General features: G+C 42.2%; 1 protein-coding gene across 4 annotated transcripts in view; it reads left to right on the top strand.

Moving 5' to 3' along the window:
- The window catches only part of KCNAB1 (potassium voltage-gated channel subfamily A regulatory beta subunit 1), a 243,797-nt gene that overhangs the window by 221,457 nt on the left and 2,974 nt on the right, over positions 1-19,366 (top strand). For all 4 annotated transcript variants that reach the window (XM_048862847.2, XM_075132171.1, XM_048862848.2 and 1 more), the window contains 4 exons: positions 2,912-2,997; positions 6,007-6,127; positions 7,011-7,105; positions 18,316-18,436. In XM_048862847.2, coding sequence (XP_048718804.1) covers positions 2,912-2,997; positions 6,007-6,127; positions 7,011-7,105; positions 18,316-18,436 — 423 coding nt within the window. The remainder of the gene's footprint in view (positions 1-2,911; positions 2,998-6,006; positions 6,128-7,010; positions 7,106-18,315; positions 18,437-19,366) is intronic.

Here is a 19,366-nt window from a genome sequence, read left to right as displayed (position 1 = left end):
CACGTGGTGTGCACTGATTCAGTGTCCGGGGGCTTGCACTGATTGGATTTCCAATGTTAGACACCAAATAAAGTAGCACTCCCAGAGTGTGAAATTCCCCGCCATGGAAAGGGTCAGCAGTATTACTAACTCCAAATCTTCAAAAATCTTGAGTCAGGCCCCAAAAAACAAGAGCGTTTTCAAAAACAATAAAGTTGGGGTTCTTTTTCTTTGCTCTCCAGCCTTTAGGATACACTCAGGTAACATTTTCTAGCTTTTCTATGCAACCACGAGGGCCAGAAACTTAACTTTTTTTTCTTTTACTGAAAGCTGTGATTCCCACACCATTGCTTGACTCCAGGAGCTGATGCTTTAAAAAAGCCAAAACACTGAATGATCAGTAGAAGGCCAAAACACTACTTAAGTCCTACTTTAGAGATCTACAGGCCTTGTGCTGGCCTTCTGCACAGGGGTGAATTTCACCCTGATTGAATATATTGCCCCACCCCATGTGATGTAGTAGATGACACAGTCGAGGAGCTTCCAAGTGCAGCCTGCAAGCTTAAGAACAGCCATGCTATCAATATTTGTGGTATAGCTGCCAAGCTGATCAAGCACGGCAAGGTTTTGATCTTGGGGTGGCTGACCCATGTTATCAACAAAGTATGGATTCATGAGAAACTACCCAATACTGGCACTTTGGGATTATTCTCTCATTTTGGAAAGGGAAAGGTGATGCTCTCGTGTGCTCTAATCACTGTGGCATCACATTGCTTTCCATGCCAAGCAAACTGTTCATGCTGGTTCTTCTTGAGCGTGTTAAGACTACCATAAGGAATCTATGCCATCTACATCAAGCTGGGTTTATGCCCAGCCAATCAACCATGTAGCAGATTTTTACCATTAGACGAATTACTGAAAAAGTCCAAGAGTTTTGGTGCAGGAAGGATGAGGTGTATATAGCCTTTATTGATTTAAAATCTGCATTTGACTTTGTTGATCGTCATTCACTTTGTCTCTGTCTGTAAGCTGTTGTTGTGCCTAGCGAGCTCCTCAACCTTCTCATAGAAATGCACCACCAAAATGAGAGCTGTGTCCACTGAGGTATTAGGATGTCCAATTGGTTTGAGTACAACAGCGGTATCTGTCAAGGGCGCATGGCTGCCCCTGATCTGTGAAATAGCAGTGAAGACATGACGGTTCTGCTTTTAACTTGGGTTAGCAACTCGAGTTCAAGCCTATAGGGCATCCTGAAGTTGAACTCAAGCTGCTAACCTAAGTTAAAAGCCATGTTGCCGTGTCGTCACTGCTATTTTAACCCAAGTTAGCTAATGCTGTTAGCTACTCCGAGTTGAGAACACATCTCTGTTTGCGATATTGACACCCTAAATTTAGGCACCCTAAATAAGTGGCCTGATTTTTTTTAAAATGTGCTGAGCACTCCATAGCTCCCATTGGTGAGACCCAGAGATTTTGCTGCTTTCTCAACCAGTGAGGTGAAATCCATTCAGCAACTTTGCTTGACCCACTTCTGGTTGAGGCATTCTGATCTAATGGACTGAGGAAGGAACTCAGGAGTCAGGATATACAATTTCTGTTTGTGGGGCTATCACTGACTCTCTGCGTGACTGTGGACAAATTAGTTAAACCTTCTGCACCTCAGGTACTCCATCGGTAAATGGAGAGAAAAATGCCTACCTAGATTTGTAAAGGTCTTTGTCTTCCATAGACTTCAAAGTATTATATAAGTGCTAAATTACATTATTAATGGTAAAAAATATCACCTCTTCCATAGTCCCACATAGAACTGATAAGGACTGTAAAATTCAGGGGTGGGGGAAGGAGGCATAATCTAATACTTTGACTGACACACAGTGACGGTGTAAATGGACAAAGAAAAATCGGCTGTACTGATGTAACCAACAGTCTGATTCGCCAGTTCTATATTTCATCCCTGGCATCTGAACAATCTTAGTAAAGAGCAAGAAGACTGCGTGTATACTTGTGTTTTGTAAAATTAAATTAAAAAGAAATCTTCTGAACTGAAGTTTTTAGCACAGGTTTTTAGTCATTTCGTTTCCCAAACCTCTTCTACAACGCTGCCCTCTTGTGGTCTTAAATTTTTGAAAAATGTCATGAATAAGCATGAGCACATGTAATACTTTGTTTAATAAGAAAATTTACATTCACTACCCACCATGGTAATTCTCCTAAAATTTGCATGTACCATGCAGCTTCATCCATATACAGGAAAAAAGATGCAAACAGGTGTGTTTGAAGATGGAATATATTATTACATAGGCTACAAAGCTATTGTTTTAGTTTCATGTTGATCATTGACCAAAACTGCTTAGCCCATTATGAACTATTAATAGCCACATATTTACTGTAAAGGTGGGTGGGCCCAGGGAAGATCCTTCCATCTGGACATCATCCATCCTTGGGAGATTCACAATCTCAACCTGGATCCAGCTGCTAACTTGGCAGCTGCCACCTATTTCTATAGTAGCCTGACCCCAGGGCTTTATTTCTTATCTCATACATATCTTCTATAACTGGAACTCCATGTCTTTTTAGTGGTTACACCCCATTTACATTATTAAAGTGTATTCAAATCAAGTTCTAACACGCCAGTTCCAAACACCCAGAATTGTTGAGTTTGAAATCTGAAAACAAGCCTTGTAGTTTGGGCCTGACTCCCCTGTAAAGTTGGGTGCATGTACTAAAAAAGCAAACATTAATGATGGGTAATATTAACATCCTGTTTTAGGCTGGTATTTATTTAGTGATCATTATATAATGTACTTTCGCATGTAAACCATCGTGTGCTCTGTTATTTACAATTGTTTGTAAATATTGTGTTAATTTGGGTGGTAAATAGTTGGATTAATATGAAATTTCATAGAGCTCTCATCTTTTTCTTCTTGTACAGAAATTGTCCGAGCAATGACACATGTGATAAACCAGGGGATGGCAATGTACTGGGGAACCTCACGCTGGAGTGCTATGGAGATCATGGTAATGTAACTTTTTAAAAAGTATCGCCAGTTTCTGTTACGTACTCTAGATCACATTCAGGGCTGCAGAATTTGCCAAAATGCAAAGCAAAGGTTGAACAATAAGCACCTGTCGATGCTGGTTTTAAAGTTTCTGAGCTGGTTTTAAAATCTGTTCAGCTAAACCAATTTTAAAACCAGTTACAGTTGTTGTGTAGACCCACTTTTAGGTGTATTAAGGTGGCCTGACCTGTTTTTACTGAACTGATTTCACAACTCCTGTTGGAGTTCTCCAGATGCGCTCAATGGTCCTGGATGCTTCAATAAACTTCCCCAACAACAGTATCTGGGAATGTGTCCCATCTGGGTGCCAGGGGATGATGTTGCACTGAATATGATTCCAATATTGGGGAGAGTTTTTCCATGGATAACTCAGTCAGCTGGCCACACAGCCATATTAAATAGATTTGTCAGCATTACTATCCATTTCAGAAATCTCAAGACTAGAAGCAGACACTTTTCTAGTAAAAGACACTGTAATTGTTATCCCTTATTGTGATGAAAAAAGGTAGACCTGTAGAATTTGAGTCCTGACTGTTTAAGTCCCATAGACATTGAAGCCAGTTTTTCAATTCTGAGGTGTTCTTGCTTCGTCAACCAGGGCCAAAAGACGAATGAGCCTGGCATCAGTCAGGAGGTCAACGGGAGCTCAATAATGTATCAGTAAATTATAAAATCATTTGGCTCAAGTCTGAGCCGGAAGTTTACCGTGACTCTGAACTTGACTACATCAGAGATTTTTGCAGTGGTGTAGCTATCCCCAGTGCACACCAGTGTATATGTACTGCGTAGATGCAACTTGGCCCTCGCACCAGGATAAGTCGCACTGGCACAAGCCCCACTTGACACCAGTGCTGCGGACCTACACTGGCTGTTCGTATGGGTACAGTTATGCTAGTGCCCAAATGTAAGTCCTGAATGTAGAGGAGCCCTTTGAAAAATAAACAATAAAAAGAATAGATTCCACGGTGGCTTGGTTCTTTCAGACATACTTTAGGCATCCACTGTCTGTGCATCGGTGAAAGCACAACCTTGTCTAGGATAAGAAAAAGGCTTTGGAAGGCTTTTAAAACATAATAGCTGTGACAGTCTCCCCAGGGAGCCAAGAACAGTAAACTGCTGTGAGCCTTGCTGGAGCTTAAACTGAATGACAACTTACTGCCACACCAGTTTGTCTGCCTCACCAGCGAACAACTTGAGACTCTGCCAGTCTCAACCTTGTCTAAATCTTCACAGTGAACCCCTGTTCCCAAGTTCTCCAGAGCATCTCTCTGCAGTGTCCAGCTGCTATCACTGGACATTCAGTGAAATTACCAAGTCCGCTGCCTCCAAAGAAAGTGCACACACCAGCCTGTTAAGTTAGCTTTAAGTCTGCCCCTAAATAGCACTGAGATGATTTTATGGTAAAACCAAAAGTAAGTTTGTTAATAAAGAGCAGAGATTTAAGTGACAGTAATTAAGGATAATAGAAACCGTAAATGGTTTAAAATAAAGCAAATATAAAACATTTTCTAGAGTCTAACAGTTAACAGATTACAATCCTGGTCTCAGGCAATTTCTCACTTACTGTCAGTTCTCAGCACCTTCAACCCACATGGCTGGGGATCTACCTTTCAGAAAGCGCTGGCCTCTTTGTCCCTTAAGTGATGGCTTTTTGCTTCTCCTTATATTTCCCCAAAATCATTGTTTTGTTCCCAAAGTGAGGATGACCCCCTTGGGTTCAGACTCTGGTCATGCTGTTTGTTCTTTAGCAAGCGGGGGCCTTCATCCTGTTGGTGTCATCACTTAGATGCAAATGTTTGTCCATTGTCTTTTGCTTGTAATCAAGCCATGTTGTTTCCTCCTTCTCCTGTTAGCTCAATCACTCTGTTTACCACAGATGCATATATTATCCATTGTCTTTGGCTTACGAAGCTTGACCCTGGCGGACTGTCCAATATACATTCCTTTGTCTAGGACAAATCTGTTAATGAACTTTACTTGGATTGCTTGGTCTAAACATATTTTAGAAGCATATATCCAGCACACCTACATAACTCTTGACATGCTAACTGTACGTACATCATACAAGAATATTAATCACCAGAAAGTCACCAGTTTTCATACGATACCGTATGAAATACTCTTTGGATAAATACGATGACAACAGTGTGTTATGCATAATGAGTTTGTCAGGCATGGTAACAGTTGTAGTCAGACAGAGAACCCGTTGCCAGTGGGCACTCAGAGGGTCACATTGGATAACCCATGTTGATTAACTGCTGTTTAAAAACTTGTTAGCTCCTAATGCAGACAAGTTGTAACACCTTTATCAACATGTTGGTTGGTTGTAGTCAACCCAAGGCTGCTGAGTATTGCAGCAATGGAAAATGTAATGGACTTCTGGGATGGAGATCCATCAGTTTGAGGAATTTTGATTTCACCTTGTAGAGAAAAAGGAACAACTGTGTGTTGTGTTTTCAGAGCTAAGTACCATGAAAGCAATGTGAGCATGTATGGTCAGCATGCAACCTATATTTCACTGCAGTGACATTAGATCTTATACACGCCTACAGGTTAGTTCAGGTGTGACGTGAGCAGAATCTACAATTGCTGGGTATTTTTAATAATTGATTCTTAGGGTTACTATTAACCAGTAAGGGTCTGATCCAAGAACCTCTGAAGTTAGTGAGTCTTTCCATTGACTATAATGGGAGTTGGATCAGGTCCAAAATGCCCTGAGAATTTGTTGTATTTGTTTGAATACACAGAAAACAAAACATCAAAAAGCTATTTGAAAAGAAACTTGGGAAACGTGAATATCGATATTGCATCTGACGAGAATGTGGGAATCTACTTTGCAGCAGATTCTTTATACCTAAAAAGGTCTGGGACATGCACTGATTTTGTGGATGCATAGTTGATTGATATGTTATATTCCACAAGGATAGTCTCTGTTAATACTTCATTTTATTTTACTGATTTTGTACAGGAAGCCTATTCTGTAGCAAGACAGTTTAATATGATTCCACCAGTATGTGAACAGGCTGAATATCATCTTTTCCAGAGAGAGAAAGTGGAGGTTCAACTGCCAGAATTATACCACAAAATAGGTAAAGTTTTGAGATTTGCTCTGTTCTCTCATTTCTTACTCTTGAGGAAATGATATGCTAATGGCAAGGGTACAGAATCCTTTCCTGTGTGTCCCTGTTAAATAGAAGTGTGGCAGAAGACAAACATCTGCCTAGCAATCCAAAGAGAGAGACTGGCTTGGTATAGCTCTAAAAGTAGATATCTGTTACTTTGAGATGCTAATTTCTAAAGCCCAAATGGTACCCCACATCTGTGCAGAAAGGGGGGCCACCCTGCACTCCTCTCATCTCTCCTGTGCTGAAGGGGATGCGTCTGCCTCCATAGCACAATCTGCCCCTTCAGTGGCTCCAGGCCACTCCATGGAGTCTGTGGTCAGGGGTGGGTGGAGACAAAGTGGGCTGGAAGAGGAGCAGATTGGCCAGGGTGCACTTTATCCTCCCCTCTGCTCCTGTGGAGAATGCACCAGCAGGACTATCTTTTCTCCAGATCCACTCCCTGGATGCCAGATGCAGTGCAGAAAAAGGGGTGAGACAGCATAACAAAGAGAAGTAGGGGGCATTGCCACCCATCAGTGAGACACAGGAGCCAAGACAAGGGGCAGGATTGGGATACCTCGATAAACTGGGAAGAAGAGGAGCCAGCATGAGGCAAGCAGCTGCCACAAATAGGACTGTGCCAGTTGCTCTAAGAGGGATCACAGAGCCTTTTTTAAAACTGTGAAATAACCTTGTCCAGGTCCTTTTAAGGAAGAGACTGTTGTTACCATTACACTGCCTGAACATCACTAACAACTGTCATAGGAATAAGCGGTACACTTGGTCTTTCGGTTTGCAGTCAGTCACATTTATGATGTACCAATATGTCACCAATTCACTGTAATTTCCTTATCCGATTGCTTGGTAGGAGTTGGAGCAATGACATGGTCTCCACTTGCCTGCGGGATCATCTCCGGGAAATATGGAAATGGGGTTCCTGAAAGCTCCAGGGCTTCACTGAAGGTATTTCTCCAGAGCTCAAGAGAAGGGGATGCATTGCCTTTGTGAGGGCTTGAAATGAAATATAAACTGATTCATTGTAGTAAAGCTGCCCCTATGCCCAGCTCTGTTGATAGGTCAGCTCAGTTTCTCTGGCAACTATAGTCCAGTAGGAGTAAAAATCTGTGTTAAAGAAATTCTCAGTTTCACTGCCACAGTTTAGTCCATCGTTGTGATCCTGTTGATTAGCTTTATGTGGGTATTCTGGGCCAGATCCTTGCTGGTGTGAATTGACCTAGATGTACTGAATTCAGAGCTCTACCAGTTTACACCAACTAAGGATTGATTTGGCCTTCTTTATTTTTCTTCATTCTGATAACAGGGTTTTCCAGCCTCTGAGGGCAGAGCCTAATAAAACCATCTTGGACATAAAGATATAAAATTTAGGGGAGCCCAATTCTGGCAGTGCCTGTGCCTTACCCTATCACTCTCCTGTTTGAAGGAATTTGATTATGTAGGCTATGCCTACATGATCATAACAGATATTCCATGTCCAGGACTCCAAAGGAAGTAGAATAATGCTCTGCAGCTGTCTAATCAAAGCAGGAATTGTAATGGTTTGTGCTCTCAAATGTATGTTTGTTCGCGACAGAGAACTTTATTTCAGAGGTTTTTATCACTAATGTTACCCAGCAGCAGGAGAGCACCAGGCCATAATTACAGGTTGGAGGACAGCAGGATTTTGTCCTCAGCATGACCCACATAATTCCTCTGCACAAAGCCCTTTTTACTCAGGCTTTGCCTGAAGACTCAGAATACACCCCTAGAAATTAGAAATGTAAAAGACCCACCAGATTGCATAGTCCATCCCCTCTGCTAGAGGAGGAATGCAGCATGTCAGCGTGTCTGGAGTGGCTCATGACCCTGAGTGCCTACCTCAGGGCAGATTGTCAGAAAACAGGCAGATACCCCAAACTGGTGGTGTGTTCCACAATTAGATTTCACCAAGCCAGTGACGAATGTGAACTCCTGGATCACTATATCAGTCTTACTTTGGAGTCACAGACAGTCCCCTTAGCCTCTCCAGTTTATCTTGCCACCCAGACAAACTGGACTTTGTGATAAAATGGTCACTTTCACCAAAAATCACATCACATTTAGGTTGGTTCCAGTCCCAAGATACCAGTCACTTACACCAAACTTGCCACTGCTAGCCAATTCTATAGTAAACTAACTAAAAGTTTATTAGCTAAGAAAAGGAAATGAGAGTTATTGAGAGGTTAAAACAGATACAATATATGCACAGGTGAGTCACAGTTTGTAATTCCAAATGGTGGCAGTGATGTAACAAACTGCCAGTTTCCCAAAAATCTTTTCAGGGTACCCAGATTGTCTCTGGGGATCTCTGCTTTACATCTGGTACACTTCCCTGTAAGAGTCCAAACAGTCCAGAGTTGAGGATCTTTCCTTGAATCCATACTTATAGCTTTTTCTCACAGAAAACAAGCTGACAGTGTCACTACCCAGGTGGGCTTTTCCTTTGATGACAGAGACTGAGGAATGCATTTTGAATCTTTGACCTCCGATCATCACACACAATGACCACTTGCTTTGAAATTAGCACTTTTCTCGTAAAGTTCTTCATTTGCATTCCATAAGGCTTCTTTCTCATTTCATGGGTTATTTAGTTACAGGGGTATACACAATATAAATGTTTGCTACTACATTATAACAGGATACAGATAAGTGAGAACAATGCAAGTAACCTCCCACTAGTTTTCATGAAGTTTAAACACCAAATACAGTTACACATTTAACAATCACTTTGATCTATACTAATATGCAAGTGAATTGGCCTGGGGCTCTGGCATGAACTGGCACCTGGTCCACAGGCCATAGAGTATTTTGTATTGTCCTATCTAGTCCAACAGGTTCTAAGATTTCATTGTAACCAAAAGCACTTTGCAGCTGTCTCTTTCAGAACATTTTAAAAACCAAAATGGCTTGGTCTGTCTACACTGCACCGCAGTGCTCGCTACGGGCATGTGAATAGCAGTATCTAGTTTGCGTTAATGTAGTCCTGTTTAAATAAGGACTATGTTAACATGCCACTAAGTTCCTTTTAGTTTGCGCCAGCAGCGTCCAAACAAGGCAGTTACAGTGCAACACTTGGGTGCCCTTTGCAGTTCACACCCCTGTTGTCCACGTTGCAGCCCACTGTAGACACAGCCTCAGCTTCTCTCCTGCCAAGAGATCATCTTGGTGCAGGAGTGAGAAGGGGCATCAGGAAATCAGTTATGACTCCTTGATTCTTAGGTAGATCTGTGCTGGCCTGGGCAAAGGTTAGGACAGCCAAGAAGCTGTCTGAACCTAAGGCAGCTAACTATAGTCCCCAAGGGAGTGTATGCCAGTTGAGGATAGCTGGAGTGCAGTGTGAGTCAGTCACAGCCCTCCCCATCCCCAGAATAACCACTATACCAGGGGGCTAAGGAGAGGCAGGCGTTGGAGCTGGGACGAATCAAGATAAAAACGATGCAATGCAAGGGAGTCTAATCTTGCATTAATGAGAGCACTGTTACTTGGCCACTGAGGGCTAGATTCACAAAGGGACTTAGGTGCCTGTTACATTAGGTGCCTAAGACCCACATTTAGGTGCTACTGGTGTTCACAAAATCCCCACTCGGCTACCGCCTCACCCTATAGGCACCTAAACTCACTTGGTAGTAGTAAAAGTTCCCTAGGCACTTACATTTCTGCCTCTGAGCATGCGCATGGCTGCCTCACTCTAAGCAACCAGACACCTATCTCCCACCTAAGCCCCAGTGTGGTTCATAAACCAGGGAAGATAGGTGCTTGGCTGCTGAAATCACAGGTAGGGCTTGATCTGGTAGGCATGCTCGGAGGCTGCCTAACTCCAGAAATAGAACAGTGGGAAGAGCAAAACTGAGAATTACTCTATAGCCTGTGGGTAAGGCACTCAGCTGGGAGACCCTGGATTCAGTCCCCCTACTGCAGTGACTTGATACACACTGATACAGCTTTAACAAGAGAGATTGAGGGAGCCCCATATCAGAATATCCCATAGTTCAGTGGTTGTTAGGGTGCTTGCCTGAGATGTGGCAGATCCCTGTTCAAATCCCTTTGCCTCATCAGGCAGAGGGGGGACTTGAGCTGGGGGGTCTCCCACATCCCACATGAGTACCCTAACCACTGCGCTAAAAGTTATGAAGGAGCTCCCCCCCTCTTGCAAGAAACACCTTAGGTGCCTAACTCCAGGCGAGGGTTCACAGCTGAGAATCCCAAGCAGAGCTAGGCACCTATCTCAGCAAAAAGGGCGGGGCTTACCACAGAACCCGATGGTCAGCATCTCCCATTGACTAGCTTAAGTGGCTCCCTAACCAGGTGCTGGCTTTTGTGGATTGCATTCTAAAGTGCCTCTCTCCCCATTCGTTGTATAAGGCGCCTAGGCACCTTACTCAGGCTTTGCGAAGCAGTGGTGTTCCTGTGATTTTTTAGGTGCCTAAAAGTTAAGTGCTACATTGCTCAGTGACAAACTTCCTAAATCCCTATGTGAATCTAGCCGTAAGTCCCTTCTACATAGTAAAAAAAAAAAAGCAGGACTTCAGAAGGGAATGCATAGCTAAGTGCTTTATTAGCATGATGTGGACAGTGTTTAATCTCTATAATCTCGGATTTACACATTCCCCACTCACACCCCATTTTGAATAATGCACACTTGCAAGTAATGGAGTAAGTGCACAGGAAACTCCAGCCTTACTGCTGCTCAGGATGGAGGGCTACACCTTGCGCTTAACCTTATATCCTTGCATAACTCTCACTTGCACTGTGCTGGAGTGCACCGTCTTGCACACCTGGCTGTGCTCTGAACAAGGGAGCAAAGACCAAGGCATTAAGTCTCCCACCTTCCCTCTAAAGATAGTAAATATAACTGGGTCAGATATATCCATCCCTGCCCATCCCGGCAAATATCCCTGATTTATCTTCAGTTAGTTCCATAGTGTTGCACCAGAGATTGATTTGGCCCACTATCACTGTTTTGTGTGAGGAAGTTGAGGCAGAAAGAGGTAGTGACTTGCCCAAACTCATACTGGGACTTTGATATGCCAGAGATAAATCTCAGGATCCTAGATTTCGGTCCTGTGCTTTTACCTCAAGATTTTTTCTTCCTCTCTTGTCTAATATTTTAGAGCATCTCAGAGCCCCAGCCCAGTCAATCTTATGAAACGTCTCTATTATTTTCTTTCAGTGCCTGGAAAAAACCCTTTTATGAATCACAGAATCATAAACTATCTGGGTTGGAAGGGACCTCAGGAGGTCACCTAGTCCAACCCCCTACTCAAAGCAGGACCAATCCCCAACTAAATCATCCCAGCCAGGGCTTTGTCAAGCCTGACCTTAAAAACTTCAAAGGAAGGAGATTCCACCACCTCCCTAGGTAACGCATTCTAGTGCTTCACCACCCTTCTAGTGAAAAAGTTTTTCCTAATATCCAACCTAAACCTCCCCCACTGCAACTTGAAACCATTACTCCTTGTCCTGTCATCTGCTGCCACTGAGAACAGTCTCGATCATCCTCTTTGGAACCCCCTTTCAGGTAGTTGAATACAGCTATCAAATTCCTCCTCATTCTTCTCTTCTGCAGATTAAATAATCCCAGTTCCCTCAGCCTCTCCTCATAAATCATATGATCCAGTCCCCTAATCATTTTTGTTGCCTTCCACTGGACTCTTTCCAATTTTTCCACATCCTTCTTGTAGTGTGGGGCCCAAAACTGGACACAGTACTCCAGATGAGGCCTCACCAACGTCGAAGAGAGGAGAACGATCACGTCCCTCGATCTGCTGGCAATGCCCCTACTTATACATCCCAAAATGCCATTGGCCTTCTTGGCAACAAGGGCACACTGTTGACTCATATCCAGCTTCTCATCCACTGTAAACCCTAAGTCCTTTTTTGCAGAACTGCTGCCAAGCCATTCGGTCCCTAGTCTGTAGCGGTGCATGGGATTCTTCCATCCTAAGTGCAGGATTCTGCACATGTCCTTGTTGAACCTCATCAGATTTCTTTTGGCCCAATCCAATAATTTGTCTAGGTCCCTCTGTATCCTATCCCTACCCTCCAGCGTATCTACCTCTCCTCCCAGTTTAGTGTCATCTGCAAACTTGCTGAGGGTGCAATCCACACCATCCTCCAAATCATTAATGAAGATATTGAACAAAACTGGCCCCAGGACCAGCTCTTGGAGCACTCCACTTGATACCAGCTGCCAACTAGACATTGAGCCATTGATCACTACCTGTTGAGCCCAACAATCTAGCCAGCTTTCTATCCACCTTATAGTCCGTTCATCCAGCCCATACTTCTTTAACTTGCTGGCAAGAGTACTGTGGGAGACCATGTCAAAAGCTTTGCTAAAGCCAAGGAATAACACATCCACTGCTTTCCCCTCATCCACAGAGCCAGTTATCTCATCATAGAAGGCAATTAGATTAGTCAGGCATGACTTGCCCTTGGTGAATCCATGCTGACTGTTCCTGATCACTTTCCTCTCCTCTAAGTGCTCCAGAATTGATTCCTTGAAGATCTGCTCCATGATTTTTCCAGGGACTGAGGTGAGGCTGACTGGCCTGTAGTTCCCCGGATCCTCCTCCTTCCCTTTTTTAAAGATGGGCACTACATTAGCCTTTTTCTAGTCATCCAGGACCTCCCCGGAGTGCCATGAGTTTTCAAAGATAATGGCCAATGGCTCTGCAATCACATCCGCCAACTCCTTTAACACTCTCGGATGCAGCGCATCTGGCCCCATGGACTTGTGCTCATCCAGCTTTTCTAAATAGTCCTGAACCACTTCTTTCTCCACAGAGGGCTGATCACCTCCTCCCCATGCTGTGCTGTCCAGTGCAGTAGTCTGGGAGCTGACCTTGTTCGTGAAGACAGAGGCAAAAAAAGCATTGAGTACATTAGCTTTCTCCACATTCTTGGTCACTAGGTTGCCTCCCTTATTCAGTAAGGGGCCCACACTTTCCTTGACTTTCTTCTTGTTGCTAACATACCTGAAGAAACCCTTCTTGTTATGCGTAACATCTCTTGCTAGCTGCAACTCCAAGTGTGATTTCGCCTTCCTGATTTCACTCCTGCATGCCCGAGCAATATCTTTATACACTTCCCTGGTCATTTGTCCAGTCTTCCACTTCTTGTAAGCTTCTTTTTTGTGTTTAAGATCAGCAAGGATTTCACTGTTAAGCCAAGCTGGTCACCTGCCATATTTACTATTCTTTCTACACAGCAGGATGGATTGTCCCTGTAACCTTAATAAGGATTCTTTAAAATACAGCCAGCTCTCATGAAATGTATTTGAAGTTTATTGCAGCCTAGTGGCTGCAAGGCACCTTTTATAAATAGAAAAGGAGTACTTGTGGCACCTTAGAGACGAACAAATTTATCTGAGCATAAGCTTTCCTGAGCTACAGCTCACTTCATCGGATGCATTCAGTGGAAAATAGTAAACCTTTCGAGTCACTCAGCAGCTGAAAAGCAACTACTCATAAAACAGGTTTGTTTAGTGCTATTCAGTGCTTCCAGCAGAATTTTTAAGATGACAAAAAAATAATCTTGAATTCCTTGGACGTACAGGGTACTGTATGCTCTAGAGAAGAGGTTTTCAACCTGTGGTCTATGGATCCCTGGAGGTTTGCACACTGTCTAAGATTTCCAAAGGGGTCCACACCACCATTCAAAAATTTTTAGGGGTCCACAAATGAAAAAAGGTTGAAAACCACTGCTCTAAAGTAACTACCAGAGCTATTTCAATCAGCCCTCTGTGCCAAAGGCCTTACACTTAATTTGGCTATGTAACAGCTCTGTTCAGGATGGGGCTTTTGGCAATCTGAAGATTAATAAATAATAGGGGTAAAGATACTTTCCCAGCAGTCCCACCAGTCTATATTACTCCAGCAAGCCATACAAAACCTTTCATTTGCATAAATACAAGGTTTTGTCAGCAGCACTCACTGCCGGGGCTTGGAGAGAGTGGGAGTATAGGGACTTTATTACGTAATATGAAACATCAGGGAATTTGCAAGGTACATCAGGAGGCTTTTATAACAAAGGAATCATGTTTTAAATATGAATGTATTCCCCTACCACAGAATTGCATTTAAACAGTAGTTTTGGAAGGAAATTCTAAATATATAGCAAGCGGGCATTTTGTCCATCATAAACTACTGTTATGCTGACAGAATATCTTGAAAAGCGCCTTGCACTGGTAATAAAAATGGTTCATAGCTCTGATATATTATGCATGAGTTAAGTAGCGTGCAGCTTTTACCTTCATTAACTTTCTTGCAGAACATCCTAATTTTATATCTCCTTGCCCCCTTTTAAATCCTCATCTCTCCATACTCCCTATTAATTCAATTCAAGGTGCGAGGCTAGATAAGATTACATTTAGAAGCCCATTGTTAAAGAGGAGCAAAATTCTTTAAAGAACTAAGCAGTAGTTTTTTGAATTCTAAAATGCTGGAGCATCACATCATACTAGACTCAGATACAATTCATTCGTTGGTTGGTGATATGTAATTATCAAAGTGAGTTATTTAATCTATTTAAATACGGTGTTAGCTCCATTATTAGAGTTTAATCCCATAGATTGTTCATAATGCAACACCTAACTTTACTACACTATACTCTTGTACTCTTTAACATTACACAGCATGCTCCGCCCTGCCCACGCTGTAATGTCGGGAGGAAGGAATAACTTTGTGGGTGATGCTCCAACCTGGGTTCATGGATTCCAGCGGGAGCATTCTCTGGCCAGAGTGAGGGTCTCTGTAACAAGGAAATTGAGAGGGTTGGGGAAAAAAAGCAAGGTAATGGGAGGTTAGAAAGGAGTTTAGTAAGAGTTCACTCTTTGAATGTTGGTATTAGCTCACTTACCCACCCTGGACAATGAGCAATCACAACAAAGCTGAAACATCAAATGCATTACACTTGTCTTTAATTCTTTGTCATGCTGCTGTCCTGCCATTAGCACCAACAATTCAAATCTCAAATTATACACAGACATTGCACAGACTTGTTTTATCTATTAAGATGCAGAAAGGTAACTTTCTGCACGCTGGACCTGCTCTAGGGTTAAGTGCGTAAGAAAACAGCAGAGTAAGGTTTTTCGTCCTGATCTGTACCATGAAGATTAATGGTACTCTGTTACATTACAAATGGAATCAATCTGACATGCCAGAATCTACGTGCATCCAGAACTGTCATAACTATAAAGGGAAGGGTAAACCCCTTTGAAATCCCTCCTGGCCAGGGGAAAGCTCCTCTCACCTGTAAAGGGTTAAGAAGCTAAAGGTAACCTCGCTGGCACCTAACCAAAATGACCAATGAGGAGACAAGATACTTTCAAAAGCTGGGAGGAGGGAGAGAAACAAAGAGTCTGTGTCTGTCTGTAGTCGTCTTGGCCGGGGATAGACCAGGAATGGAGTCTTAGAACTTTTAGTAAGTAATCTAGCTAGGTATGTGTTAGATTATGATTTCTTTAAATGGCTGAGAAAAGCATTGTGCTGAATAGAATAACTATTTCTGTCTGTGTATCTTTTTTGTAACTTAAGGTTTTGCCTAGAGGGGTTCTCTATGTTTTTGAATCTAATTACCCTGTAAGATATCTACCATCCTGATTTTACAGGGGGGATTTCTTTATTTCTATTTACTTCTATTTTTTATTAAAAGTCTTCTTGTAAAAAACTGAATGCTTTTTCATTGTTCTCAGATCCAAGGGTTTGGGTCTGTGGTCACCTATGCAAATTGGTGAGGCTTTTTATCCAACATTTCCCAGGAAAGGGGGGGTGCAAGTGTTGGGAGGATTGTTCATTGTTCTTAAGATCCAAGGGTCTGGGTCTGTAGTCACCTAGGCAAATTGGTGAGGCTTTTTACCAAACCTTGTCCAGGAAGTGGGGTGCAGGGTTTTGGGAAGTATTTTGGGGGGAAAGACACGTCCAAACAGCTCTTCCCCAGTAACCAGTATTAGTTTGGTGGTGGTAGCGGCCAGGCCAAGGACAACGGGTGGAATATTTTGTACCTTGGGGAAGTTTTGACCTAAGCTGGTAAAGATAAGCTTAGGAGGTTTTTCATGCAGGTCCCCACATCTGTACCCTAGAGTTCAGAGTGGGGGAGGAACCTTGCCAAGAACTTTTCATTTTTATGTCTTGTTTCACTGTAAAAAATGACATATAGCCCCCCCAAAAGGCAACGCTTTCTCTGGTTATGAAGCCGTCTTAGTACTTGCTGTTATCTCTGATGTACTGTCCTTATTATGGCTGACAGTTTGAAAAATGGCACCGCATTAAGACATCAGCGTTTAAACAACATTTTAAAAGACTCAAGATAAAGAATGTCTTTTGGATTATCTCATGGGTAAAAATCAACCTTCTGCAATAAATGTAAAAGGATGAAGGATGGCTCCCTACATTAGCTCTTCTCAACTGTTTGAGGCTGAGAAATAATACAGCAGCACTAAGATGAGTATCTGAAAGCATTTCACATACACACTCTTTTATAGATGCTCATGTAGGAGCCAGTGGAGTCAGCAGCCCTGGGTTGTGTTCCTGGCTCTGCCACTGAATTGCTGTGTGATCCTGTGCCTTAGTTTCTCCATCATAAAATGAGGATAATGCTTAGTCCACCACTACAAAGCACCAAGAGATCTAGGGATAGGAAGCACTATAAGAGCTCCAAGGATCTCAAAGTGCTCTACAAATATTAATTCATTAAAGCCTGCAACAACCTTGCAAAATTACCCCTGTTTTATTATTACCAAGTAATTACATATAAAGTGCTTGGTGCTGCACAAGACACAAAAGAAATCACTATCTTTGCCCCTGAGACCTTGGAATCTTAGTAGACAGACAATAGACTTTAGGTTTCACAGGTAAAAAAGTGAAGCACAAAAACCTGACTTGCTCAAAGCCACACAATTTATGGAGGAACTAGCAATAGGATCCAGCTCTCCTGTCACCCAGTCTTGTGTTTCAACCAGAAGATCATTCTCATTCATTTCTTATAGCCTTTATTAAATTATACTCCTTTTGAATTAGATTGTTTGCCTATTCAATAGATTTCAGCCAATCTACTTAAAGAATAGAATTCAGCTCTCTATTACACATATGATATGCATAGAGAACAAGGTTAGAATTATCAAAATATTGTATTTGATCGCAAAGAATCTATTTCCTCAATGAAATTCACAAATCAACGTATAAAGATATGTTGTAAACTGGCAGTGTTCAGATGTGGATCCAAATTAGGTTTACACTAGAGTTCAAGGTTGAGGGTGAAGGTTCAGGTTTGGATTAGAGGGAATTGAAATCTCAAATTGTTCTGATTAATTTTTATAAACATTGAATGGTGATAGTTCATAAAATCAGCTGTTCTTCCAGGATCCTAACACCCTGAGCCAAAATCTAATGAGAAGGGCTGAGATTTTGCTTGCATCCTCCCCAAATAGGAAAACAGAACCATTCTGGGTTTGGATCCAACCAGGAACCAAAAGTGAATGGGGTGGTTTCACATTCCAGGGTCCATATTCGAGGTTTTAGTTTTAGCCCATCTGTCGTGTAAACGAAACAAAATATCAGTGTGGAATCTACAAGACGACTCATTTTCATGCAGCAGAAGTTTTGTATTATTCAAGCTCAGTTACTACCTCCTGAGTGGGCTAAGATTTAAAAAAATAAAATAAAAAAAGCTGCCAGTAACAACTCTGAATTTTTAATTGAATTTGTAATCACTGTTTGCAGTGTGGTTGTAGAGACATGACTTAGGCTTTGTCTACGCTACCTATCTTTTAGAGACACAGGTGTACTGCTGAAAGGCGCCCAGGGTAGCTGCTGTTTGATGGCAGGAGAGAGCTCTCCCACCAACAAAAAACTTCCACCCCCAAGGAGCGGCAGCAGCTTTGTCGGCAGGAGAGCACTCCTGCTGACAAAGCACTGTTCGCACTAGCGCTTTTCATCGGTAAAACTTTTGTCATTCGGGGGTGTGTTTTTTTTAATGCCCCTGAATGACAAAAGTTTTGCCAACGAAGTTTCAGTGTAGACAAACACTAAGAGCTCTGTGGCGCTGAAGAGCTTGTCTTTCACCAACAGAAGTTGGTCCACCCACCTCGTCTTGGTAATCAGTATTAGTTTTAACCTTCCAATATACTTGATTCCTAGTGCTACCAGTGGCTAAAGGAAAAAATTGTAAGTGAAGAAGGAAGAAAACAGCAAATAAAGCTGAAAGACCTTTCCCCAATTGCAGATCGTCTTGGATGCACACTACCTCAGCTAGCAGTTGGTAAGAAATACTAAAAGTATAATTTATTGCTGCTTTCTCCCCTCTTGCTTGATACTTGACTTGGTTCACATCATAGTATTAAAGAAAAATAAACCACTCAAACTAGTACAGTAATTCACATATACTAAATTTTGTGCTTTGCTGATCTTTGGCAGATCATTGCCAACTGTCTTGCACAAAGCCATGGGTACTCCATTAGTATTCACTCATTCCATTTAAGTCTCTGAGTGAGGGATAACTTAAAAGCCTTAATAGCCAGAGAACCAGCAGTATCCTTGGGACCTGCTACATTTCAAATGGCACATTCAAAGTGACAGTGAGTAAAGATAGCTTTCTGTTTCAGAAAGATGTGATTTAAATCAAGCGATCACTCAGAAAGACAGATTAAGTCAAGTGATCATTTAGATAATAGGTTTCAGAGTAGCAGCCGTGTTAGTCTGTATCTGCAAAAAGAACAGGAGGACTTGTGGCACCTTAGAGACTAACAAATTTATTTGAGCATAAGCTTTCGTGAACTACAGCCCACTTCATCGGAGACCAGGATGCCGGGGATGGATGATGATTGATGATGTAAGATGCAGTGCTACTTTATAAGGAGGCATGCACTGACTGAACATGATGAGTAGATGAAAGGGAAGAAATGCTTTAGAATAATGTAAAATGCCAGTTTAAACTACTACTCTGTATTCTTGACCCATCATCCTCTAACAAAGACAATATCCATTTTCTTATAAAACAGCAATAAAGTGAGCTAGCAATTACTATGAATTAATCACAAGTGCCTTGGTTTCTTGCAGCATCCCAGGAACGTGGTACCTTTGTAATAGCCAGAGACCTGATTGACTCGTGTTTTAAAATACATCTAACACAGCAAAGAAACACCTTTTTTCAAAAGGAGAGGTCATTAATCATTTTTAAGTGTGCTGTCTT

Source organism: Caretta caretta, chromosome 9 (genome assembly GCF_965140235.1).
Source record: "Caretta caretta isolate rCarCar2 chromosome 9, rCarCar1.hap1, whole genome shotgun sequence".
NCBI classification, from domain to species: Eukaryota; Metazoa; Chordata; order Testudines; family Cheloniidae; genus Caretta; species Caretta caretta.
The sequence above is the reverse complement of the archived record's forward strand: the minus strand, read 5'-3'. Positions and strand labels throughout refer to the sequence as shown.